Source organism: Hordeum vulgare, chromosome 7H, assembly GCF_904849725.1.
Source record: "Hordeum vulgare subsp. vulgare chromosome 7H, MorexV3_pseudomolecules_assembly, whole genome shotgun sequence".
NCBI classification, from domain to species: domain Eukaryota; kingdom Viridiplantae; phylum Streptophyta; class Magnoliopsida; order Poales; family Poaceae; genus Hordeum; species Hordeum vulgare.
This window is the reverse complement of record NC_058524.1, coordinates 369547407-369574784: the sequence shown is the minus strand read 5'-3', so window position 1 is coordinate 369574784 and position 27378 is coordinate 369547407. Positions and strand designations below refer to the sequence as shown.

Sequence of the window (27378 nt, the reverse complement as noted above, 5' to 3'; positions counted from 1 at the left end):
TGCACCCAATGTGAGAGGATTGTTCATATTGAATCTTGATAGCGATACACACATACATAACATTGAGACCAAAAGAGTTAGAGTTAACAATGATAGCGCCATATTTTTGTGGCACTGCCGCTTAGGTCATATTGGTGTAAAGCGCGTGAAGAAACTCCATGACGATGGACTTTTGGAGTCACTTGACTTTGATTCACTTGACACGTGCGAACCATGCCTCATGGGCAAGATGACTAAAACTCCGTTCTCCGGAACAATGGAGCGTGCAAGTGACTTGTTGGAAATCATACATACCGATGTCTGTGGTCCGATGAGCATAGAGGCACGCGACGAATATCGTTATTTTCTCACCTTCACTGACAATTTGAGTAGATATGGTTATGTCTACTTGATGAAGCACAAGTCTGAAACATTTGAAAAGTTCAAGCAATTTCAGAGTGAAGTCGAAAATCATTGTAACAAGAAGATCAAGTTTCTACGGTCTGATCGCGGGGGTGAATATCTGAGTTTTGAGTTTGGTGCTCACTTAAGACAATGTGGAATTGTTTCACAGTTGACACCGCCTGGAACACCACAGTGTAATGGTGTGTCCGAACGTCGTAATCGTACTTTATTAGAGATGGTGCGATCTATGATGTCTCTTACCGATTTGCCATTATCATTTTGGGGTTATGCATTAGAAACAGCTGCATTCACTTTAAATAGGGCACCATCAAAATCAGTTGAGACGACACCATACGAACTGTGGTTTGGCAAAAGGCCAAAGTTGTCGTTTCTTAAAGTTTGGGGATGTGATGCTTATGTCAAAAAGCTTCAGCCTGAAAAGCTGGAACCCAAAACGGAAAAGTGTGTCTTCATAGGTTACCCAAAAGAGACAGTTGGGTACACCTTCTATCTCAAATCCGAGGGCAAAGTGTTTGTTGATAAAAATGGAGCTTTTCTCGAGAAGGAGTTTCTCTCGAGAGAATTGAGTGGGAGGAAGATAGAACTTGACGAGGTTGTCGAACCTCTCATCCCTCTGGATGGTGGCGCACGGCAAGGGGAAACCTCTGTCGTTGCGATGCCGGTTGAGGAGGAAGTTAATGATGATGATCATGAAACTCCAGTTCAAGTTTCTGTCGAACCACGCAGGTCGACGAGACCACGTGCTGCTCCAGAGTGGTATGGCAATCCCGTCTTATCGATCATGTTGTTAGACAACAATGAACCTGCAAATTATGAAGAAGCAATGGTGGGCCCAGATTCCAACAAATGGCTAGAAGCCATGAAGTCCGAGATAGGATCCATGTATGAGAACAAAGTGTGGACTTTGGAGGTACTGCCTGAGGGCCGCAAGGCTATTCAGAACAAATGGATATTTAAGAGGAAGACGGACGCTGACGGCAATGTGACCGTTTATAAAGCTCGACTTGTGGCAAAGGGTTTTTCACAAGTTCAAGGAGTTGACTACGATGAGACATTCTCACCCGTAGCGATGCTTAAGTCCGTCAGAATCATGTTAGCAATAGCTGCATTTTTCGATTATGAAATCTGGCAGATGGATGTCAAAAGGGCGTTCCTTAACGGTTTCCTTAAGGAAGAATTGTATATGATGCAACCCGAAGGTTTTGTCGATCCTAAGGATGCTAACAAGGTGTGCAAGCTCCAGCGATCCATTTATGGACTGGTGCAAGCATCTCGGAGTTGGAACAAACGCTTTGATGAGGTGATCAAAGCATTTGGGTTTATACAAGTGGTTGGAGAATCTTGTATTTACAAGAAAGTGAGTGGGAGCTCTGTGGCATTTCTAATATTATATGTGGATGACATATTGTTGATTGGAAACAACATAGAGTTTTTGGAGAGCATAAAGGATTACTTGAATAAAAGTTTCTCTATGAAGGACCTAGGAGAAGCTACTTACATTCTAGGCATTAAGATCTATAGGGATAGATCAAAACGCCTGATAGGACTTTCACAAAACACATACCTTGATAAAGTTTTGAAGAGGTTCAAAATGGAACAGTCCAAGAAGGGGTTCTTGCCAGTTTTACAAGGTACGAGATTGAGTAAGACTCAGTGCCCAGCAACTGATGAGGATAGAGAGCATATGCGCTCCGTCCCCTATGCTTCAGCCATAGGCTCTATCATGTATGCAATGTTGTGCACTAGACCGGATGTTAGCCTGGCCATAAGTATGGCAGGCAGGTTCCAGAGTAATCCAGGAGTGGATCACTGGACAGCGGTCAAGAATATCCTGAAGTACCTGAAAAGGACTAAGGAGATGTTTCTCGTGTATGGAAGTGACGAAGAGCTCGCCGTAAAAGGTTACGTCGATGCAAGCTTTGACACAGATCCGGACGACTCTAAGTCGCAAACCGGATACGTATTTATTCTTAATGGGGGTGCGGTAAGCTGGTGCAGTTCCAAGCAAAGCGTCGTAGCAGATTCTACATGTGAAGCGGAGTACATGGCTGCCTCGGAGGCGGCTAAGGAGGGTGTCTGGATGAAGCAGTTCATGACGGATCTTGGAGTGGTGCCAAGCGCACTGAATCCAATAACCTTGTTCTGTGACAACAAGGGTGCCATTGCCTTAGCAAAGGAACCACGGTTTCACAAGAAGTCCAGACACATCAAACGACGCTTCAACCTCATCCGCGACTACGTCGAAGGAGAGGACGTAAATACATGCAAAGTGCACACGGATCTGAATGTAGCAGACCCACTGACTAAACCTCTTCCACGGCCAAAGCATGATCAACACCAGAACTGTATGGGTGTTAGATTTATTACAATGTAATTCGCATGACGATGTGAGTGCTAGATTATTGACTCTAGTGCAAGTGGGAGACTGTTGGAATTATGCCCTAGAGGGAATAATAAATATAGTTACTATTATAATTCCTGTATCAAGATAATCGTTCATTATCCATGCTATAATTGTATTGAATGAAGACTCATTTACATGTGTGGATACAGAGACAAAACACTGTCCCTAGCAAGCCTCTAGTTGGCTAGCCAGTTGATCAACGATAGTCAGTGTCTTCTGATTATGAACAAGGTGTTGTTGCTTGATAACTGGATCACGTCATTAGGAGAATCACGTGATGGACTAGACCCGAACTAATAGACATAGCATGTTGATCGTGTCATTTTATTGCTACTGTTTTCTGCGTGTCAAGTATTTATTCCTCTGACCATGAGATCATATAACTTACTAACACCGGAGGAATACTTTGTGTGTATCAAACGTCGCAACGTAACTGGGTGACTATAAAGATGCTCTACAGGTATCTCGGAAGGTGTTCGTTAAGTTAGTATGGATCGAGACTGGGATTTGTCACTCCGTGTGACGGAGAGGTATCTCGGGGCCCACTCGGTAATACAACATCACACAAGCCTTGCAAGCAATGTGACTTAGTGTAAGTTGCGGGATCTTGTATTACGGAACGAGTAAAGAGACTTGCCGGTAAACGAGATTGAAATAGGTATGCGGATACTGACGATCGAATCTCGGGCAAGTAACATACCGAAGGACAAAGGGAATGACATACGGGATTATATGAATCCTTGGCACTGAGGTTCAAACGATAAGATCTTCGTAGAATATGTAGGATCCAATATGGGCATCCAGGTCCCGCTATTGGATATTGACCGAGGAGTCTCTCGGGTCATGTCTACATAGTTCTCGAACCCGCAGGGTCTGCACACTTAAGGTTCGACGTTGTTTTATGCGTATTTGAGTTATATGGTTGGTTACCGAATGTTGTTCAGAGTCCTGGATGAGATCACGGACGTCACGAGGGTTTCCGGAATGGTCCGGAAACGAAGATTGATATATAGGATGACCTCATTTGATTACCGGAAGGTTTTCGGAGTTACCGGGAATGTACCGGGAATGACGAATGGGTTCCGGGAGTTCACCGGGGGGGCAACCCACCCCGGGGAAGCCCATAGGCCTTGACGGTGGCGCACCAGCCCTTAGTGGGCTGGTGGGACAGCCCAAAAGGACCCTATGCGCATTGGAAGAAAAATTAAAGAGAAAAAAGAAAAGAAAAAAGGAGGAGGTGGGAAAGGGAAGAAGGACTCCACCTTCCAAACCAAGTAGGACTCGGTTTGGGAGGGGGAGACCTTCCCCCTTGGTTCGGCTGACCCCCTTGGGGCTCCTTGAGCCCCAAGGCAAGGCTCCCCTCTCCCACCTATATATACGGAGGTTTTGGGGCTGATTTGAGACGACTTTTCCACGACAGCCCGACCACATACCTCCACGGTTTTTCCTCTAGATCGCGTTTCTGCGGAGCTCGGGCGGAGCCCTGCTGAGACAAGATCATCACCAACCTCCGGAGCGCCGTCACGCTACCGGAGAACTCTTCTACCTCTCCGTCTCTCTTGCTGGATCAAGAAGGCCGAGATCATCGTCGAGCTGTACGTGTGCTGAACGCGGAGGTGCCGTCCGTTCGACACTAGATCGTGGGACTGATGCGGGACGGTTCGCGGGGCGGATCGAGGGACGTGAGGACGTTCCACTACATCAACCGCGTTTCTTAACGCTTCTGTTGTGCGATCTACAAGGGTACGTAGATCGAAAATCCCCTCTCGTAGATGGACATCACCATGATAGGTCTTCGTGCGCGTAGGAAATTTTTTGTTTCCCATGCGACGTTCCCCTACATGATCAACCTTGTATCTTATCGTGATGCTCCACTTCATAAAGATGATGTCTTGAAGGTAAACATGAATGCTCACACAATGTTCTTCTTCAAGACATGCTTACAATACGCTCAACTCTCACATGGCCAATCTTTGGAGAAAACCTTAAATACCACTTTGGTCACCATATAAACTCCTTGAAACCAACAAATGGACTTCAAAAAGTGCCTATGGACAAATCCTTCGAATATAACTCAAGGCAACCTAGTCCATAGGGATTTTCATCAATTACCAAAGCCACACATGGAGAAATATGCTCTAACACACCATTTCATCAAAAGACACAGACAACTTCGCCTCTATCATTGCCCTATAAAAAGAGGTCCATGGCTATATTTAGAAGGATAGACACTTTATCCATTTACACGCGTAGTTGCGCTTCTCGTGCATCCTTGTCGGGATGTCGCGCTCCTGTATTTGGACACACATAATCCCAAAACGCAGGACGCGGAGTTTTACGCTCCCGAATGACTCGAACCTGTATAAAACACCCGAGCGCGTACGTGTTTGATGATGCTCTTTGTACACGCGTGACCCTGTTTGAACCATAAGGGACCTCATTGATCCCATACATCTTCGTCCACACCCCGACAGCCGCCGACTTTGCTGCCGGCCGACATGAACAAGTGCGAACCACGACCACGACCAACAACCTTTGTTCTCTCAACGTTTGCGTGCGCGAGACAAGATCTGACCAAAGATGCGGCTGCGTGTTAGGCGCCTGACCGATACAAATATAAATTCATACAGACGTTGTTTCATTTTCATCTTAAACGGACGAAATTCAGATAAAAGGGAAGTTTGTTTGGGTTGTGCTTACGTTGGAGTTGCCCTCCACGGTCGGTGCTAAGAGCATCTCCAATAGGTGTTGTATATGTAAAAATAACTAACTTATATAACAATTAGGTCCAAAAACAGTGCTCCAACACGTGTTGTATATGTAATTGTTTTTACAACACTAGCTTCAAGTGTTGTAATTTTTTTGACCATGGTGTTGAAAATATACAACACAAAGGCTAGGTGTTGTAATATGGTCAGTCGCGTGCCACCCCCCAACAACTCTTCCGTTTCCTTCCCCGCGTCCGCCAGCCGCTGCCCGAACTCGTCGCCAGCCAGATTCGACGCCTCCCGACCACGTCGTCCACCGCCGAGCCCGTCGCGACTTCGCCGACCCGTTCCCGACCGCCTTTCTCGTCGGCGCGCCGCCGCGAGCTGCCCGATTTGGTCTCGGCCACCGGCCAAATTCACGACGTTCGGAGCTTCTCCAGCGGTTGTGGCTGGCCAAGGCGATGGGGTAGGCTTCTGCCGTGGCCGTGTAGTCGTCGCCGCCCAATTACCCGCGGCGTAGGTGCCGCCGCTGCCTGCCACCCGACAGCTCCCCCTCCCCGGTGAAGTGGCTGGCGCCGGCCTGCTCACCGCTCCTCTCCGCCGCCCGCCTGCTCCGCTCCGCTCCATCGTCGGCTGCTCCACTCCATCGCTGGCTGACTGCTCCCGACTGCTGACCGCTCCGCTCCGTCACCGGATGCTCCGTTCCATCGCCGGCTGACTGCTCCCGGCTGCTGACCGCTCTGCCACCCGGCTGTTGACCGCATCGCCGGCCGATTTCTTCCACCTCGCAAGCAAGGTGTTCGACAAAATTCCCAAAGGTAAAAATAGATGAACTTGAGCTGTTGGAGATGAACACAACTCATGGATTTCTAGGTATGCTAGGTTCTACCGATTACATGCATTGGAAGTGGAAAAATTGCCCAAGAGCATGACATGGACAGTTCAAGGGTCGTGGGAAGGATGCCACAATCATTCTTGAGGTCATTGCCGATCATGAAACATGGATTTGGCATGCATACTTTGGCATGCCTGGATCTTGCAATGACATCAATGTGCTCGACCGATCACCTCTTTTTGCCAAGTTAGCAAATGGAGAAGGACCACCGATGACCTTCGAGGCAAATGGCCGCACATACAACTAGGGGTACTATCTTGCGGATGACATCTATCCAAGGTGGAGTACATTTGTCAAGCCAATTTCCAAACCCCAAGGTAAGAAAGAACTCATCTTTCACAATGCACAAGCGGCGGCTAGGAAAGATGTTGAGAGGGCTTTTGGAATTTTGCAATCCCAATTTGCTATTGTGCGAGGGCCATCTAGATTTGGGATCAACAACAACTTTGATACATCATGACTGGTTGCGTGATCATGCATAACATGATCATTGAGAATGAGCGGGGACAAAATTTAGATTACAACTTCTATAAATTGATGGGCATACGTGTTATGCCCATGAGGAGAGATGAGCTAATCAAACGCTTCATGAAGGTGTACAATGATATTAGAGACTCCGATTCGTACAATCAACTTGAGAAGGATTTGATAGAGTATTAGAAATTCCATGACCACAGAGCCGCCTAGTTTCATTTAGTTGTTTGTGTATTGTGCAAAACTATGTTGTATGTGTGATGCATTTGATGAAGTATGTATTTTATTTCATTTTTGGTTGTTTTAAATTATGCAAATGTGGCCGGCGCAGCCGAACAACAACAGATGAACAACAACAGCTTGGCATCCGGTCGATTTTTACAACACCGTTCACAACATCTATTGAAGTTGGAGATTTACAACACAAATATACAACATCTATTGAAGTTGGCTGTTTTTTGATATTGTAAAACACACTTTTTGATATTGTAAATTACTAGCACACATGCCCGTGCGTTGCAATGGGAAAAAATAAATCATCCCCCATACACACACTCGTCGACACCAAGAAATCATATGAATTCTTTCACAACGTAGTACGAGAAACAACATGATGCGTGATGTTGTGCACAAATATAAAGGTGGGATGATTTTTTTTTAAGTAACTAAAGTTGTGTCCAATTTATTAGACAACAGACATATCTACCTAGTTGTCGGTATCAATTCACGTCTTAGTGGTGTTCCTCCTTAGTAATACCTAAAAGATAATGCATTACCTGTAAAAATAATAACATATTTACCTAGTTGCCGGTATCAATTAACGTCTTTGTGGTGTTCCTCCTTAGTGATCCTTAAAACATACTGCATTACTCGTAAAAATAATAATGCATAAAATAACAAATTACACTTTAGTACTCAATGATAGCACGTGCATAAGAGGATTAGTTTTGTTTTGTTGATATATGTGTTTGTAACTGTAATTCAAGTCTTAATTTGCTTGCAAGCATGTTAGATATCTACATTGAAAACAATCAATCTGTAATGATATGTAAAACGAATAGGAATTTTCAAACACTCCATATAAAATAAACTACTAATTAAGGGTGTAACATAAAAATAATTTTAGAAATGATTATCATGCAAGATAATATCATATCTACTCCCTCCGTTCCTAAATATAAGTCTTTTTAGTGATTTCACTACGGGACCACATACGAAGCAAAATGAGCGAATATACACTCCAAAGTATGTCTATATACATCTGTATGTAGTCCTCTAGTGAAATCTTTAAAAAGACTTATATTTACGAACAGAGAGAGTAGAATATACACATTTTCAATGATTTTCGTATAGAACTTTCTAAATTTCAAGTTAGTATTTGAAAGATATGAATATTTTTGAAAATACTTGAATCTTCCAAAAAATAAGAAGAAAATGGCTGGGCTTGGGCGAGGCTGTTCTATCTTACGCTCACATGAAATCAAGAGAAAAGAAAGAAAAATGAGGAGCCGTGGGTATCAAACTCAGGTTGGCTGAGTGGGGGCGTGAGGCCCCAACCATTAGGCTACAGGCAGAATAATGATTACTTACGGGATAACATACTACATAAATATGCCGGACGCTGGTGACTTTAGAAAGAAACGAATCGATATTGTAACTTACGGGTGGCATTGGTGGGTAATTTTTACTAACTTCACGGGTAAATATAATGACGGACGACATAAGCTATATTTGCTTTATTATTAGGTAAGACTAGCAAACATACGCGTGCATTGCAACGGAAGAAAAAAATCATTCCTTAAACATACTTCACGATATTATCAAATATTTTGAATTTTTTTATTATGCTATACAACAAGGAACATGATAAGTGGTGATGTGAAAAAACATAAAGGTAGGATGTTTTTTGAAATATATTAAAGGTGTTTACATTTCATCATACAACAGAAATATCTACCTAGTTGTCGCCTTGCCGTATATGTTTACGTCTTTGTTATCGTTTTTCCTCAGTGATGCCCAACAAATATTTTATTATAATGAAAATAAAAAGTATATTTTAGTATTCAATGATAACATGTGCATAAGAGCATTATTTTTGTTATATTGACATATGTGTTTGTAAATTTAATCCAAGTCGAGACTAAATTTGGTTGCAAACATATTAGGCAACTTTATTGAAAATAATCAATCTATAAAGACACACGTATCATATGTTTAATGTTGCATATCAACATTGATATTCTTAAAAAATAAATTATGAACAAAATTTCAAACAATATCAAAAGTCACTGGTTTATATAAAGCTTGTATTAGCAGCTTCATATACATCATCGTCTATAGGATGATTACTATGCACTATGCGAAATCAAGATGACGATTATGTACGTGTTGTAACCTTCAACGTATAGTATCCGATAGGAATGGACATCCCATATAATGCCAATAATTGCTATTGTTAGAGCATCAAATAATCATATTTACCACATTTAAATGAGTATGCAACATAAACAATAGACATTTTTAAAATACCACATATAAAGAAGGTATTAAAATATTAATTATGTTTAGATTTGAATTTCTGGTTTAAATGATATGAATATTTCAAAAAACATTTTGAATCTACGCGTAAAAAATGAATATAAGAAGGTGAAATAATTGCTATCGTGAGAGCATCAAATAATCATATTTACGACATTTAAATGAGTATGAAACATAAACAATAGACATTTTTCAAATACCACATATAAAGGAGGTATTAAAATATTAATAATATTTGAATTTCTGGTTTAAATGATATGAATATTTCAAAAAATATTTTGAATCTGCACGTAAAAAATGAATATAAGAAGGTGAAAAAGATTAGCTGGGCAAAAAATGCAACTCGTCAAGTAAGCACACATTTGGACTTATATCATATACCCATCAAAAAATCGAAGAGAAAAGAAGACATAAATAAAAGAGAAAAGAGGGCAGAAATAAAAGAAATAATATGGGATTCGAACCCAGTCTGCCTACCTGCGCACCAATCAACCAGCACGACACCTTTGTAGTCGTGATAATTTGTAGGATTGCGTGCTCTTAACCAATCCGAACAGCCGTGTGAACAAACAAATCGTTTTTCTCACTTACGGATGGCACGATGGGTAATTATTCATAACTTTGGAGGTAAATATTATGATGTACGACAGAAGCAATAGCTGCTTTATTTTATTATATATATATTAGGTAAGATAAGATAAGATACACTACCTACTTTACACCATAAAAATATAGTACAACATCTATTGAAGATGCCGGGTACTCTCTTCGTTCCTAAATATAAATCTTTTAAAATGTTTTACTAGTAGGAAACTAAATACGGATGTATATAGACATATTTTAGAATATACATTTACTTTTTTTTTCCGTAGTCCAATAATGAATTACTCCTTACCGGCCAAATCACCCCCTCCCTCGTGTTACATCTCGACAAATTATTTTCGTGAACATAATACTTCGCGGCGCTCGGTCCCACTTCGCGGCAGAAGAACACCGCCGTCGCCGCCGCCGCCGCCGCCGCCGTCACAGGAACTCCTTACCATGGAGGGTGTTGGCGCGCGATTAGGGCGTTCGTCGGCCCGTTACGGCCCCGCGATGACGTTCACCGGGCCCGTTAGGAAGTGGCGGAAGGAATGGGTCCCCATCTCCGCCGCCACGGCCACGGCCTCCTCCGCCGGGACTGGATCTCGCGGAAATAACCTCATCCTGTTCAAGTGGACCCCGTTTAACGGCTCCAACGAAGGAGATGAGGAGCAGACGGCACCGGCGAAGACGGCCACGAGAAGGCGGCGGTACGTGCCGGTGAGGATTCTTCATGTACTTATTTGGTGTGGTCACTTTCTGGTGGTACGATGGGTTTGATTTGGTGCCCGGATGTATCTTTAGCTTCTTTGGTTTGCCTGCTCGCTTAAAGATTCTGTTTTTCTTTACTTTTTTTTTTATCTCGATCAAATTGAGCTTCTGAAGTAGGAGTACTAATTGACCTCTTATGTTTAGAGAATTATGGGATATGCAACAAAATCAGAGACCATATGGTCAGATCGATCTGCAAATATAGTAGATTGTTTTGTTTGTTTGCTAGTCGGGTAACAGTACAGCTGTGGCTGTGGTGCTTCCATAGTAGTACTAAACTTGTAGGCATCTTTTGGTTCATAGGATTCGATTATAATAGGAATAGGAATAGGAATTATCATAAACTTGTAGGAAATTAGATGACATGTATCTCAAGTCCTATCAGCGTGTTTGGTTGGGGGTAATTGGAGTCAGGGCATGGGAACTAAAGTGGTACCAGACTTTAAATCTATTGTTTGGTTATAGGGGGATTGGGAATTTATAAAGGAATAGACATGGGACTTGAGACTCCAACTCCCACCGTTTTATTAACAGGGGAGAGGGTGGGAGTTGGGAGGGAATTGTTTTAGTGAGTCAATCTTAACCCTTCGTCGTAACTTATGTTCACTTCCCTGGTCTAGTCCCTCGTCAATTCCCATGAACCAAACAAGGAAATACAAACTCTCCTCTAATTCTCACACATAATTCCTATCATGTGCCAAACAAGGGGTTGGGAATAAAACGACTCATCCCATATCTAATCTCAATACAACTCCCTACACTAAATTCCCATTCCTCTTCCCAAATATTGCCAAACGCGCTGTATGAGTAGGAATAGGAAAAGAGATCTCGTTTGGTTCACATCATAGGAATTTTTTACATTGAGTCCGGGCTTATGTTTATTTTCCTTTGAAATGTCGAGTATAGGAACCAATCCTATGTAGGAATAGGAATCCATTCCTTTGAACCAAAGGGCTCTAAAGGAAAAAATCCTATAAGAATCCTATCCTATAGAATTCCTATGATATTCCTCCAAACCAAAGGAGGCCGTAGGATTAGTTATTCGTACAAGTGTTAGTTGTTCATAAGCATATAATATAATCTGCTACTGTCAAACTGCAATTTACAGTAACATTTAAGCTATAGCACCTTAATTGTTTCTTGGTGAATCATCAACAAGTTTCTTTGATAATTTAACACGAGTATGGAAAATCTTAGTTCAAATATTGTTGATAATCTTCAAGTTATCATGGGTCATGGACAGCTTTATCGAGTTCAGCTTTGGACACATTAACTTCATATAGAAGTACAAGCCCGTTGTATTCGCTTGTCTTATCCCCTTCCCATCATATGCTTGTAGTTTCAAATTGAATCACTGTTGGTGACAATATTTACCGCTGAAACTCCGGTATTGTACTCTTTATTTTTCTTGATCCCTTTTCAGTCGGTATGTACTAAGTCTATCCACACTATAGGTTTCTGTAGTTCAAGATCAAAGGCAAGAATCTGCCAAATCTGATGATGAGAACAAGGCTAATGATGGAGAACCTTCATCTACGGAAACAGAGCAGTCTATTGGGAAAACTAATATCGATGATATACTTATGGATGAATCCCAGGTAAAATTGGACTTATTTAGCTGTATAACTAGTTTGTGATGGTTGTCAATGGTTATCTTCACTAATTCACTAATATTCAACCATTAGACAACAGGTGGCATCACATGTCATTTTACAACAATAAGTGACAACACTGCTGCTCTTTTAATTTCATTTTCTTGATTCATATAAACATTATATGCTATTATATAATGACTCAAATAGTTTTGCCCGACAAAGCATCGGACACTTAACTATTTGAAATATTTCATCAATTAGCATCCAATCATTAAGGAGAAGAAATATTGTTTCATACGTCTATACCTGGGTAGTGCGGACAACATAGAGAAGTACAAGATGGCAAAGAAGGCCACAAAGCGAGCGTGAGTGAAGCAAGGGTTCAGGCGTATGAAGACCTCTGCCAGCGGTTAGACGTGAAGGAAGGCGAAAGGGACATCTATAAGATGGCCAAGATCTGAGAGAGGAATACGAGGGATGTTGACCAAGTCAAATGCATCAAGGATGGAGCAGACCAACTCATGGTGAAGGAAGGCGAAAGGGACATCTATAAGATGGCCAAGATCTGAGAGAGGAATACGAGGGATGTTGACCAAGTCAAATGCATCAAGGATGGAGCAAACCAACTCATGGTGAAGGACGATGAGATCAAGCAATGAAGGCTTTAAAAAGGATGAAAGGAGACAAGGCGATGGGCCCTGATTGTATCCCCATTAAAGTGTGTGGAGAGGCCTCGAGGACATAGCGGCAATATGGCTAACCAAGCTTTTCAACCTTATTTTTTGAGCAAACAAGATGCCGGAAGAATAGAGACGGAGTATATTAGTACCAATCTTCAAGAACAAGGGGATTACAGAGTTGTACTAATTACCATAGAATTAAGCTGATGAGCCATACAAAAGAGAGCCATTGAGCACCGCTTAAGAAGAATGACAGGCGTGGCCAAGAATTAGTTTGGTTTCATGCCTGGGAGGTCGACCATGGAAGCCATTTTCTTGGTACGACAACTTATGGAGAGATACATGGAACAAAAGGATCTGCATATGGTGTTCATTGACTTGGAGAAGGCCTATGATAAGATAACGCGGAATGTCATGTGGTGGGCCTTGGAGAAACACAAAGTCCCAGCAAAGTATATTACCCTCATCAAGGACATGTACGATAATGTTGTGTCAAGTGTTCAAACAAGTGTCGCTACCCTCATCAAGGACATGTACGATAATGCTGTGTCAAGTGTTCAAACAAGTGATGGCGACACTGATGACTTCTCGATTAAATAGGACTGTACCATGAGTCAACTTTGAGCCCTTATCTTTTTTGCTTTGGTGATGGATGAGGTCATAAGGGATAACAAGGAGACATCCCATGGTGTATACTCTTTGCGGGTGATGTGGTGCTAGTCGATGATAGTAGGATGGGGGTCAATAGAAAGTTAGAGCTATGGAGACAAACCATGAAACTGAAAGGTTTTAGACTTAGTATAACTAAAACCGAGTACATGAGGTGCAGTTTCAGTACTACTAGGCATGAGGAGGAGGAGGAGGTTAGCCTTGATGGACAGGTGGTGGCTCAGAAGGACACCTTTCGATATTTGGGTTAACGCTGCAAAAGGATGGGGATATTGATGAAGATGTGAACCATCGAATGAAAGCCAGATGGATGAAGTAGCGCCAAGCTTCTGGCATTCTCTATGACAAAAGAGTGCTACAAAAGCTAAAAGGCGAGTTCTACAGGACGACGGTTTGACCCGCAATGTTGTGTGGCGCTGAGTGTTGGCCAACTAAAAGGTGACATGTCCAGTAGTTAGGTGCAGCGGAGATGCGCATGTTGAGATGGATGTGTTGCCACATAAGGAAGGACTGAGTCTGGAATGATGATATACGAGATAGAGTTGGGGTAGCACCGATTGGAGAGAAGCTTGTCCAACATTGTCTGAGATGGTTGAGTCATATTCAACGCAGGCCTCCAAAAGCTACAACGCATAGCGGACGGCTGAAACGTGTTGATAATGTCAAAAGAGGCCGGGGTAGATCGAACTTGACACGTGAGGAGCCCGTAAAGAGAGATCTGAAGGGCTGGAGTATCACCAAAGAACTAGCCATGGACAGGGGTGCGCGGAAGCTTGCTATCAATGCGTCAGAACCATGAGTTGGTTGCGAGATCTTATGTGTTTCACCTTTATCCTATCCCAACTTGTTTGAGACTAAAGGCTTTGTTGTTGTTGTAGCATCGAGTCATGACTTATGTGCGCTCTCGCAAGGAGCGCTACATTATTTTTTGTAAATAGTTGGTAATAGTGTCACAATTCATGCATCTTATGACTTGGTAGTTGTGGTTCACTAAACTATACCTCTTCTGTTTTGAAAAGAAAAACTTTAAACCTCTAGCTTGTTCGGCTGTTATTTTAAGATGCCCTGCTTTAGACGCTTAAGCATGCCTTAAGCGGTAAGGCGCCCTGGCAGCGCCTTAGAAATATGCCCGCTTTCGGCGCTTAGGCGTCGGAGCGGGTGGTACTCACTTTTGGTCACTTTACTGCCTTGTAAACAATGGATATATTGACATATTTACACTATTGTCATGTCTACCACTCGGTCTACATTATAACTATTAAAATGACCTTGTTCATTTGGAAATAATTTTTCAGGAGTATTTTATTTTGAGCAGCCGGTATGAGCTTTGCCTTTTCATAGAGAAGAAGAGAATTGACCAGTTAATAAGGAAAATTGGCTGGAAATGATACAATCTATGCCACACTAGCCTTTTCATAGAGAGGAAGAGAATTGACCAGTTAATAAGGAAAATTGGCTGGAAATGATACAATCTATGCCACACTAGCCCGGGCAAGGACTCCGTCACCCAAGTGACCAGAGTTTACATCCTACCACATGACTCGCCGCTCCGGCTTACACACCTCAGCAATGCACACACACCGGTCCTAAGGTTGTATATCAGTTAAGCCGACGACTCTGCCACCCAAGTGGTAGAATCGACACCCAGCAGGTCCTAAGGTTGTATATCAGTTAAGCCGACGACTCTGCCACCCAAGTGGTAGAATCGACACCCAACAACGCAAAGGCGTACTTCGTGACTGCCGATGAACTTCCACACTGGCCCAACGTTGCAAATGATGAGCCCATGACTCTGTCACCCAAGGCATTAGACTCGACACCACAAAACACAAATGCATCCTCCGGAGCCGTCTCTCCGGCTTCCACTCCGGCCTTGAGGCCAAGCACCCGCCTAGCTGATGAAGCTGTAGGACGACACCAACCGCAAACACGGTACACCAAATAGGATCTCCAAGTTGACGCCCCAAAGGGAAAAACCGATAAGAACAACGTCATCGCCCGCTGCGGTCAAAGCCGAAGCTTGGGCTTTCACGTGGAGAGCTTGAGATACAAATGCCCAGGGAGGTGAAGGGGCTCCATGACGATACCTCCAACAAGGAGAACAACGTCCTAGGATGCCGTCCTTCTCGACGCATTCACCAGCAGTTCACCATGCCCTATGGCACTGCATCAAGTCAACTCGACACTGTCATCAACCACCACCACGGCCGACAGACCACCTCAGCATCTCAACCTGCCATGACTCCCTAGACCAACCTCAAGAATGAGTGCCGCTGCGCCACCATCCCGATCCACATCTCATCGTTGTCGTGCCCCTGTCTCGATTCGCAGCTCACTATCACCGCAACGGATCACCACAAGATGTCCAGTGGGGGCTACAGTTTGCTACCCGTGTCTCTTTGTGTGGAGCAACATGGCGGCCGAGTGAGCCCGTGTGCGCGTCGAGGGTAGAGGTGGCGAAGTGTGAGGTGGTCCAGTGGTGTTAGAGTTCGCCATCCGTGTCGCTCGTGTGGAACAACGCGGTGGCTGAGTGAGCTCACAGCCCTACGCCCATACCATACCATTTTCCAAGAATACTAGATCATCGATGGCGCGTTGCTGCGCCCGTCTATTTTTTCATTGAAATGGTAAGGATCCTCATAAATATAAGAGAAATGAAATATAGAAATTCAATTACATAAGGATATATCATTCAGTAATCAGAAAGGGATATTCTTATGCTAATTTATTAGGCAGTTGTGACAGCTAATAGGGATACTCACAGATATAATAAAAAGGAAACCCAGAAATTCGATTGCATAAAGATATATTGCACCATTCAGTAATCAAAAAGGGATATTCTTATGCCAATGTATTAGGCAATTGTGCTAAGGTTGTCACGGTATATAACAGTACCAGAATTACAATAGGTTGATCTCAAAGTAATGTACAACTCAGAACTTTATGCCTAATAAACTTATGTAGAACTATAGACTTCTATTTATGCAAAGTACTCCCTCGGTTTCATATTAAGTGTCGCTGATTTAGTACAAAGCTGTACGAAATCAACCACACTTCATATGCAACAGAGGGAGTAGTAAACTATGTTAATAAAAGATACGGAAAATATGGAAGCAGCCAGTAAATAAATAAATGGATAAATAATCACAATTGGCACAAGTTATACATGTGTTAACATTGTATGGTCACATTAGAAGAAAATACCCTCCACATTATAACTGCAAACTAACAAAGGAGTATGTTAAAATGGCCATGCTCATCCTGTGTCCTGGGTTGAATACAAATCAAAAAGTCTTCTACAAGCTCCGTGTCTCAAGTTTGAAAATGTTTTACCCTTATCTTTCTTTGGCACGCAAACAAATCGAAGTTGTGTTACTCCATCCACCATAGCAACCCATTTAGAATACACAACGGACAACATCATGCCTTTCTCAACCTAGTTTGCCAGAAAATGGAGTGGATAAGATAAAGTTCTACTTCCTCCGTACCTAAATATAAGTCTTTTAAGATATTTCACTAGGTGTCTACATACGGAGCAAAATGAATGAATCTATACTCTAAAATATGTCTATATACATCCGTATGTAGTCCATTAGTTGAATCTCTAGAAAGACTTATATTTAGGAACGGAGGGAGTAGTAGTTTTAAGTTACAAAAATAAATTGAACCGTGTTCAGTTGTGATGGACTTCATGTGAGGCAAAGCTCAGGCATACGCTGATATCTTCGAGCACTTGAATAAGCTAGTGTGGTGCATCATGCCAAAGAATAGATGCATTTTTCTATAGGGAGAAATCGATGCAGCTTCCCTTAGCTAACTCCTGCAGTTTGTTGATATGCATGGCACAAAATATTCAATTTCCTATAGATAAATATATAGTTAGATAACTTGTACTCCCTCTGTAAAGAAATATAAGAGCGTCTAGATCACTATTTTAGTGATCTAAACACTCTTATATTTCTTTGAGGGAGTATCAGTTAAGTTGCCATATTTGAGCTAGAGAATTTTTAAATAATCATTCAATTGTGAAGCAGGTCTATTTCAGTTTGAGAATGCGTACACCATGCTAAACCACATTATCAAATAGTCATACAATTGTAAAGCAGGTTCAGACAAAAGCATCTAAGTTGCTTATTTTTTCGATCTCTCATTCATCTAGCAAGTGAACCAAAATTGGGCTGAAAATTTCTCATCTCCAAGGATCATCTGGCAACTAAAGCAAGACTGGGAACTTAATAATGCAATTAGTACACTCAGTGTGCATCTATGTTGACCATTTAAGAGGCAGTATGACAGAATAATCATGATCATTTTTGTTGCCATACTAATTAACGATCCCCTAATATGAACTATATGACAGGATGACAAACTTCTTAAGCACACTCCCAGGTCATATCCCATAGGCAAGGATAGTGTCTGCATTTGTACCTTTGGTATAAACATAACATCTCATTAAAAGCAAATCGTTCATCGACTAACATGAAGACAAGTCAATGTATAATTGGAGATCAGGAATAGTATCTCAATGTTGACACGACAACAAACATATAAATGCAATATATTTCTTGAAATTAGAACACTATTATTATGATCAGGTAATTTAGGAATGTACCGAGTAGGGGCAGCAACAACGGCGGTCTCCCACGCTCCGGTCCATAGCCTCTCCTGGTGGCTTACTCTACTGCATGGATCCCATCGTCGATTATTGTACGACTTGAATCAGCATATGTTTGGATTCTTTTATCAGAAACACATGTAGTAATTAGTATGCTTGAGGCCTTGACATGTAAAACCAAACCATGCATACATGGTTATCTCCTTGGTTGTCCAAATATCTTACAAAGGCGACTAAAATGAAGGTCAAATAATTCATTTGTAGAAACACATGTATAGTAATTAGTACGCTTGAGGCCTTGACATGTAAAACCAAACCATGCATACATGGTTATCTCCTTGGTAGTCCAAATATCTTACAAAGGCGACTAAAATGAAAGTCAAATGATTCATTTGTAGAACATAGGGAGTTGGAAGATAGACCTAGGTTACCTATAATAGAAAAAGAGTGATTTCGGAGCAAAATTATGCATTTCAACTTGCGTGTCCTGATGAGATATTATGGAAGCAATAAAGTTAGTAATAGAATGGCAAGAAATTGACTAAAAAGATTGCCTGCTGCAGTGCAAAAAATTAATCAACAACTTGTCCATAGCAATCAATCAAAATTGCAAAATGGTTACACTCAATTTCGGGTAAAAGAGAAAAGAACTGTCAACATTGATGTGTCCCAAGCGAGCCAATTCCTAGGCAAGCTCATAAATATATATGTTTTTGTAGTAGCAACAAGCCATGACTATTGCTTCTCTTTTCTTGTTTGAATTCAGTGAAAGATACTCTTTAATTAATCTGTTGTTGGTTATCGAGTTTATCTCGTAATTTTAGCGTACGATCTAGTAATTCCAGTTTATGTAGGACTGCTCAACTAATCTATTGCTTATTTTGAGTACTAACACTTGTTTTATCGTTACCTGCACTGCACTACAACCTAGTACTACCAGCCTCAAAAGCAGATCGGCTAGTCCGAATAAACAAAGGAGAATGCGTACATATTCGTGCAGACATCCAAAATGTTCCATTCACCTAAGCATATCCGGCATAGCATCTGAAGCCCTGCATGATTTACAAACATCCATAAATTTCCATCAGTACCAAGAACCAAACAGATAGATCTGGGCAAAAAAAAAAAAGAAACTGCAGATGGGGAAGGGTGGTGGTGGTGGTGGGGGGGAAGGGGGGGGGGGTGCTCGTTGCTCACCCTGTTACTGCGGTCTCAAGTAGCTTGATGAGGGAGCGGCTGCAGAGTTGGGAGGAGGGAAACGTGTGAGAAGGCAAAGAGGCAGCCGGGGATGTGGTTGCAGGAGGCAGATCTGAGGAGGGGTGGTTATCTTCGTGCTGGACGAACTGGTGCTGGCCGGGCTGGGCGACGGTGCGCGCGACGAAGACGATGAACTCTTGAGCAGCGCTGCGCTGGAAGAATCCGAAGTGGCTGATGTCTGTGGTGTTGGCCAGCACAAACACTGAGGAGCCCTGTCCGGCGCTCGAGTGGAGCCCCCCGCGCCTCCGGCCGATGGCTTCAGCACGACAAGCGTCGTAATCTTCATCTATCCTCTGCCAAGCTAGATCCGCGGCGACCTTGGGTGGTGAGTTGGATGGAACTCCATGTGAGATCGCCGTGCGAAAGTAAAAGAAGCTTCTCCCCCTTCCTACTCTTGCTGGATTCGGTGACTGGCACCCACGCCACCACGCATGCGATGTGGTCATCTACCATGGCCTTCGCTCCATCTGGTCGTCTGGTCCTCCTGCTCGTCTTCTCGACCTGTAGGGCGCATCTGCTCGAGGTCGTCGTCTGTGATTGCGGCGGGGAAGGTGGCGGGTGGGGGCGACATGATTAGGTTAGAAGTCGGGAGCGGAGCCGGTTGCCGAGATAGGATGAGCAGAAAAAAATAACGAGCGCACCACCCTCTGATTATGGGCTGCCATGGGCTGGCTGAAGAGGTCCAGTTTACGAGAGGGCTGTGTTTCGGCCTCTGGAGCAGCAGCCCGCCAGGACAGCTGGGTCACTGCTTAAACATCTTGGCACAGATGGCTGTACAAATGAGATCAGACGGCCAGAAATGTTCAGATCACGAAAACGGACGACCGAAAACGCAAATCGCTGTGAGGGCAGGGATTTGGTGCGGTTATACTGTCCTTAATTGATATGAAGTTTCTGAAAATTTCTTTGTTTTGGTCTATTAATCAGTTTTGTGATACCGGATAATATATGTAAATGTAGTAGTCCTGCTCTTCTCAACATACTTCTCTTGGTAACTAGTTAAATACTTGTGTGTTGCTACAGAAGTTAAAGGCTCGTGCATTGTATAGGAGTTTTTTTATTGTATGAGTTGGTTAAATGTGTATATCAGCTTAGATTCTTTTGTAAATAAGAAAATATCTCAAAATATAGATCAATCCGAAGATCGTGATATGCACATATGTTTAGTACATTGAATAATTGTGATAGTTAATTTATTGACGACTTAATATGTAATTTATGAGGGTGAATGGACTGCCATCAACTTAGACCTTTATAAGAGTAGGACAAGATAAGAGCCCATTTCCCGATCCATCTGGAAAAAGACTATTCTATTCTCCAGTCCTACTCTTTTCATAGTTTGTACTGCAAACATGATTTTGCATGCTTGTTTTTCGTATTTGAAATCCTTTATCGAGAGAGATTTTTTTTTTAAAAATTGAGCATACACTTCCTATTTCAGGCATCAGATGAGGTTCGAGATTCTGGAAATTTTGTTGGTGGAACCGACCTAAATTTGAACCTGGGTCTGAAAGACCCCGATGTTGAAGATGAAGGTGATACAGTTGAAGATGAAGGTGATACAGTTGAGCACCACAGGGTTCGAACAGAACACAGATTGAAGAGGAAATCTGTTACCCCTGACCTCGAGATGAGAATGTAACTGGCGGCTTCATTTATTCCTTGTATTCTTTACTACAGTTTCCCTTTTTTGGGCCATTTATATATTTTTCTTGACATACTGTATACGTGGAGAGACAAGTAACAGAATCACAACTACATAGTGAAACGCCTGCATTGTGTTGCCAAATACCTTTTATTTGTTTCACTTGTGAATTGAGCAAATGATAGGTCTGATGAATCAAGGACATATACGATAAAAGCTGTGACAAGTGTTTGAACAAGTGATGGCGATACCTGATGACTTTTTGATTAAGATTAGACTGCATACCTGATGACTTTTTGATTAAGATTAGACTGCATCAGGGGTCAGTTTTGAGCCCTTATTTTTCTCCTTGGTGATGGATGAGGTCACAAGGGATATACAAGGAGATATCTCATGGTGTATGTTCTTCACGGACGATGTGGTGCTAGTCGATGATAGTCGGACGAAGTCTACACTTAGTTGGAGTTATGAAGGCAAACCTTGGAATCGAAAGGTTTTAGACTTAGTAGGACTAAGATCGAGTACATGAGGTGCGCTTTGAGTACCACTAAGCACGAGGAGGAGGGGGATGTTAGCCTTGATGGGTAGGTGGTACCTCAGAAAGACATCTTTCGTTATTTGGGGTCAATGTTGTAGAAGGATGGGGATATCGATGAAGATGTGAACCATCGAATTAAAGCCGGATGGATGAAGTGGCGTCAAGCTTCTGGCATTCTCCGTGACAAGAGGGTGCCACAAAAATCAAAAGGCAAGTTCTATAGGACGGCGATTCGATCCGTAATGTTGTATGGCGTTGAATGTTGGCCGACTAAAAGACGACATGTGTAACAGTTAGGTGTGGCGGAGATGCACATGTTGAGATGGATGTGTGACCACACAAGGAAGGACCGAATCCGGAATGATGATATACGAGATAGAGTTGGGGTAGCGTCAATTGAAGTGAAGCTTGTCCAACATCTTGTGAGATGGTTTGGGCATATTCAACCCAGACCTCCAAAAGCTCCGGTGCATAGCGGACGGCTAAAGCATGCTGATAATGTTGAGAGAGGTCGGGTAGACCGAACTTGATATGTGGTAGAGGCGAAGTTGTCCTTGTCTTTCGATGAGATCGTGGGTATCGTTTTGGTGGAGTAGACTCTGACGATCCGACTACGAACGTGTGAGGACGTCGCGCATTAGAAATCGCTAAACCAACTCCGAGAGGTTATTGACCACGCCGGAGTACGATCAACCTGACCATGAAGGTCTGTTTCCTGCACGCAAACGAAGAACGAGCAAGAAACCAAGATGCAATCAAGATATTGCGAATATAAGAGAAAGGCTTTATTGATGGAGGTGGGGTTCTGTGACGCCTTTGTCTGGTCGTAGAACACAAACGAAGAACGTGAAGTTGTAGCTATGGCAAACTTGTAATCTAAACAAAACTCAAGTCTAAACGGTGCCCTAAGGGCTGTATATATGAGGGAATAGAGAGGCAATTTCATGACCCTGGAGGAGGTGTCCGAAAACAGCCCTAAACTCGGTTTTCCCACACATACGGACTCTAAAAATAGCCTATATTGTGGTGTTTCGAAATTACATGGGCCTGGCCCAAAAATAAGGTGGTGCAACACCTATAATAGCCTATGGACGAAATTTATAAAGTGGCATCTTGAATATTTCGTCCAAAGCCTTCATGCTCTCCTTATGGTGACTTTAGAGTGCGAAAATCACGAGTGGAAGCTCCATTGTTCTCTGTCGCGCGTGCACCTTCTTCTCCATGCTTGATCCCGCTCCAACGAATATCCTTCTTGTCCATGCTAGGTCCTTTATTCATGAGCACAACAAAAATATCTAACTTAGGAAGCATCATATATTCATAAGCATTAGAAGTATTCCCAATAAACGAAAGTACCTGGTAATTCAATTGGCGTGCACAAGCTCTAGTAACCGGTCCAATATGTATAGCAGCTGGGGATGTGGGTGTAACAATGGTGTTGATGTCCTCATCAACATGGGAGGAGTCCGTAAAGAGAATCTAAAGGATTAGAGCATCACCAAAGAACTAGCCATGAACAGGTGTGCGTAGAAGCTTGCTATCCATGTGCGAGAACCATGAGTTGGTCACAAGATCTTATGGATTTCACTTCTAGCCTATCCCAACTTGTTTGGGACTAAAGACTTTGTTCTTATTGTATAGGTTGATGAATTTCCCTCGTAGCTTTCTTTCTAGCTATTGTTGATCGATGTAATAAAATTTAGCAAGATGGCTTAGATTTTTTCATGTGGTTTTCTGGTTAGTGGCAGAGTGTTAGATGATTAATTTGATGTTGGCCTGTTGAATCTGTCTGTTTGTTGCTTCATTAATAAATAAAGTGGAGCGGGAGACCCCTTTCATTTCAAAGAAACGATAGGTCTGATGAAGGAAATAACTCATAGACTATGTAGAGAAGCAGGTGTCAAGAACATAACGTTGGGTGTGATGAGAAACATCAGCCTCCACTACAGTTGGACGAAGCCAGCAAAGTAAACATGCGGCTACAACTAACAACACAACATCGAGAGGATAAGGGTGAAGAGAAAGATGACCAACATGGTTTGTCGGGGTGATGCTGGTGTTTGGCAAGATGTCGGAGTTTGGCGACATGCCGGGAGGACGGCGCCGGATTTCCTCGGTCGGATTCGGCGCTGCCTGGTGGTGCTCTTCCTCGTCGTGGTGCTCTAGTGGTTGGAGCCGCAAGCGGCGGGGCGAGGGTCTGCCGGCTACTCCATAAATAAGGCCTGCTTGGGCAGGCGGGTGCTGACCTCTGTTCTTCACTGTACCATGGAGGTGGAAGGAAGGAGATGCAGGTGAAGCTTTTGTACGGGTCTCGGGCTGTTATGGAGTGGCGATGCAGCTGTTGCAAGGTGAACAATCTCGGTGGCCCAAGTTTTGGTGACCGACTCTGATGACCAGCTGGTGGTCTCCCTCGAAGCCGGCGATGATTGCCGAGGCTTCTTCAACCTCCATGCGGAGGCCCCTTTTTGAGTTCACGGTAGCGTTCCCCTTCCTCTCGGTGCCAAGTGGTTTCGTCCCTTGCTCCGGCAAGGATGGTTGCAAGCTAAGCTTGCGCTTCTCCGTAGTGCAAAGGACCTGATTGCATTTTCATGTTTATTTTTTGGGTCCTCTCTGTAAAAACAGGGGCTGCTTTCTATTTTCTTTATGTTTTGGGTCCCTGATTTACCTTGTATGTGCACCGCTGAAAGTTAATGGAATCCAGGCCCTTCGGGACCTCTCCATGTTCAAAATGAAAACATGGGGCTCCAAATAGGAGTGAGGGTCGCTCTGAACCCGGCGTGGTGTGGAAAAAATCATTGTTCTGATCAACATAGTTAAAGAATTGCATAAAATGAACTCGTCAGGAAAGTATTTCAGGATCTGATACTTTTAGAAACGCCACAGCCCGTGGCGTTGCTGCTCAACTAAGAAACGCTTGTCCATCTTGCGTTTCTATAATTCTGCAACGCCAGACTACTCAGTGTTTCTTCTTTGTGGAAACGCTACGCACTTTGGCGTTTCTAACTTGTAATGCAACACCAGGGACCATGGTGTTGCTGCATGAGATACTTATTAGAGGGCCACCCTCACCCACCAGGCCACCACTCATCACTCACTCTCTTCTCCCACCTATCCCGAGCTCCAACCCCTTTTCCCCCCTTTCTCCCCCACTTGCCCCCTCTCAAATCTTTCCAAAAGGATTGGTTTGTGATAGAGCACTTGATAGAGGGGAGGGTCCCGATCTTTTGGTGAGATGATAACTATCGATTTGGTGGAGATGACTTTGACGACCCGACTATAAACGTGCACAACGTCGCGCCTTAGCAATCGCTAAACCAATCTCCAAGAGGTAATTGACCACGCCAGAGCACGATCAACCTGACCACGAAGGTCTCTTCCTGCAAGCAATCGAAGAACAAGCAAGAATATGATAAAAGCAATCTGAATATTGCGAATATATATGAAGTATTGATAATGGTGGGGATCCGAAAGCGGTCTTAGTCTGGTCGTTGGACACAAACAAAGTACACGAAGTTGCAATGGCTAACTTTTAACTAAAAAAGTCCCAAGCAAAAAGCTACTAGGTTGATCTACTTATATAGGAGCAAGGGGTGGCGGCCAAGGAGGTGGGAGGACATCCTAAGTCAGCCTAAAACTAACCCTAGGCCGTACAAGGCCTATGGGCCCAAGTGAAGGTGGTGCAACACCTTTGGACTTGTTGTTTGACTCGGATTCTGGTGCAATATCATTTTATTTGGTCGAGATCTCCACACTCCGTACAAATTTGAAGGTGATTCCAATTGGGCCTGAAATCCAGTAAAATCTACTTTGAATCCCAAAAAGAATCACGAAATTCGGAGTCCGGATGAAAAAGTTGAAGGCATTTTGGTACAGGTATGTCTGTGCAGTCCGAATCTGAGTCCAGAACGTGAAAGACTTGAATTCTATCTTCTCTTGGGCTAAAAGTGACGTGAGATAACTTCTTGAATAGCAACTAATTATTTCCTTTGATATGAGAGGACCTCTTGAATAGCATCCAACAATTTCCTCTTCCCTTGTCATCACACGTGATTCATACAAGTGTTCGGCCATTCTGCATTTAGGCATACAATAAAAACAGGTGAAGTATTTTTGTTCCGGATAACATCAATAAATTATTGCATAAGTTTATCAGAAATCACCTCAAATAAATATGCATATGCAATTATTGTGATAATATTAAAGGTAGTCATGTCCTCATCATTCTCCCCTTTTTGAAAATAAAGCCATCCTCGGCGCTGCTTAATCTGAAATTTGGCTAACAAAAGAGACAAGGTGTACATGTTGTATATGTATATGTCATCCATTTTTACTTCCCTTGGTTTTTGCACATATGACACATGTATACATGATTAACTTTCATATGTTATGAAATATAAAGTCAAAATATTATCACAAGAAGTAGAAAGCATGAAAATATTGCAACTCAGTCTGCATATATAAGTGAAGCTCTTATTTATATCAAAAGGTTGATAATGCTCATGACTATACCATCCCAACATTGGTGAAGAAAATTGAATTGTTTCAAATGTACATGCTACAACAGGCTGAACTAAGCAATCATGCAACATGTCATTTGACATAGAATCATCACCAAGATTGGAGGTCATATCAAAATTATTAAACATTGGCACAATTATTTTCAAACATATTTGATCCAAATTTGATTTATTTCCTTTTTCACATAGTTCTTTCTCAACAATAGTTAATCCAATGGATGCACTCAAAATTGTTGATATTGTAGTTGTTTGAGCACACGACAAAGTCAAATCATCAATGTAGTTCTCTAAAATAGGTGGTGTGATCAAAGTAATAGGTGGCTCATCATAGGGTACATTGCAATTGACAAGGCATTCATCATACTCGTGTGGAGGTGGAAGATAGGTACCTTTTTCATTACTTCTTATGATCAACTCTGATGATGTAGGCACTCTCGATGGTAACATGTCATATGGTGAAGGTGATGTATCCCTCACAACAATTGATCTGGTTGTCATCGTATGCCCAGTAGTTGAAGGAACAACCATATCAACTCTTGGAATAAGCACCTTGCGCTCGTTCTCCTTGTGGGCAATACGTCGTTTTATTTCATGTTCAGCTTTGCAAGCAAGACGAAACAAACGATCCATAGGATAACACTTTTCATGAATTAGTATCTCCTGAATATCATGGTTTAACCCTCGCCAAAATCTATCCATAAAATCTTCTTCACTTTCTTCTAATGAGGAATGCAACAAGGTTGTTTGTAAATCATCATAATATTTTGTTACGTTGTCACTACCTTGTTTTAAATGTTGTAGCTTTTTAATCATGGCACGAGTATAATAAGTAGGAACAAATGCGTGTCTCATGGCAAGTTTCAAATCATACCAAGTAGTAGGTCTATAATCAGGGTGTAACCGACAATATTCCCTCCACCAAACTGAAGCATAACCGGTGAAAGAACCAACCACAACCTTAACTTTCTTATGTTCAACAAAATTATGGGAAGAAAATATATCATTTATTTCAAATTCCCATTCAATATATAAAGCAGGTCTAAAACAACCATTAAATGGTGGTATAGAAACATTAACCTCATGAT

General features: G+C 42.5%; 1 protein-coding gene across 1 annotated transcript; it reads left to right on the top strand.

Annotated features, from left to right (window-relative positions):
- Positions 1-10355: 10355 nt before the first annotated feature.
- On the top strand, positions 10356-21454 carry LOC123411347. Its single transcript, XM_045104277.1, has 3 exons — positions 10356-10726; positions 12232-12375; positions 21035-21454. The coding sequence occupies exons 1-3, from the start codon at positions 10466-10468 to the stop codon at positions 21233-21235; spliced, it is 606 nt and encodes a 201-aa protein (XP_044960212.1). The 5' UTR covers positions 10356-10465; the 3' UTR covers positions 21236-21454.
- The last annotated feature ends 5924 nt before the right edge of the window (positions 21455-27378 follow it).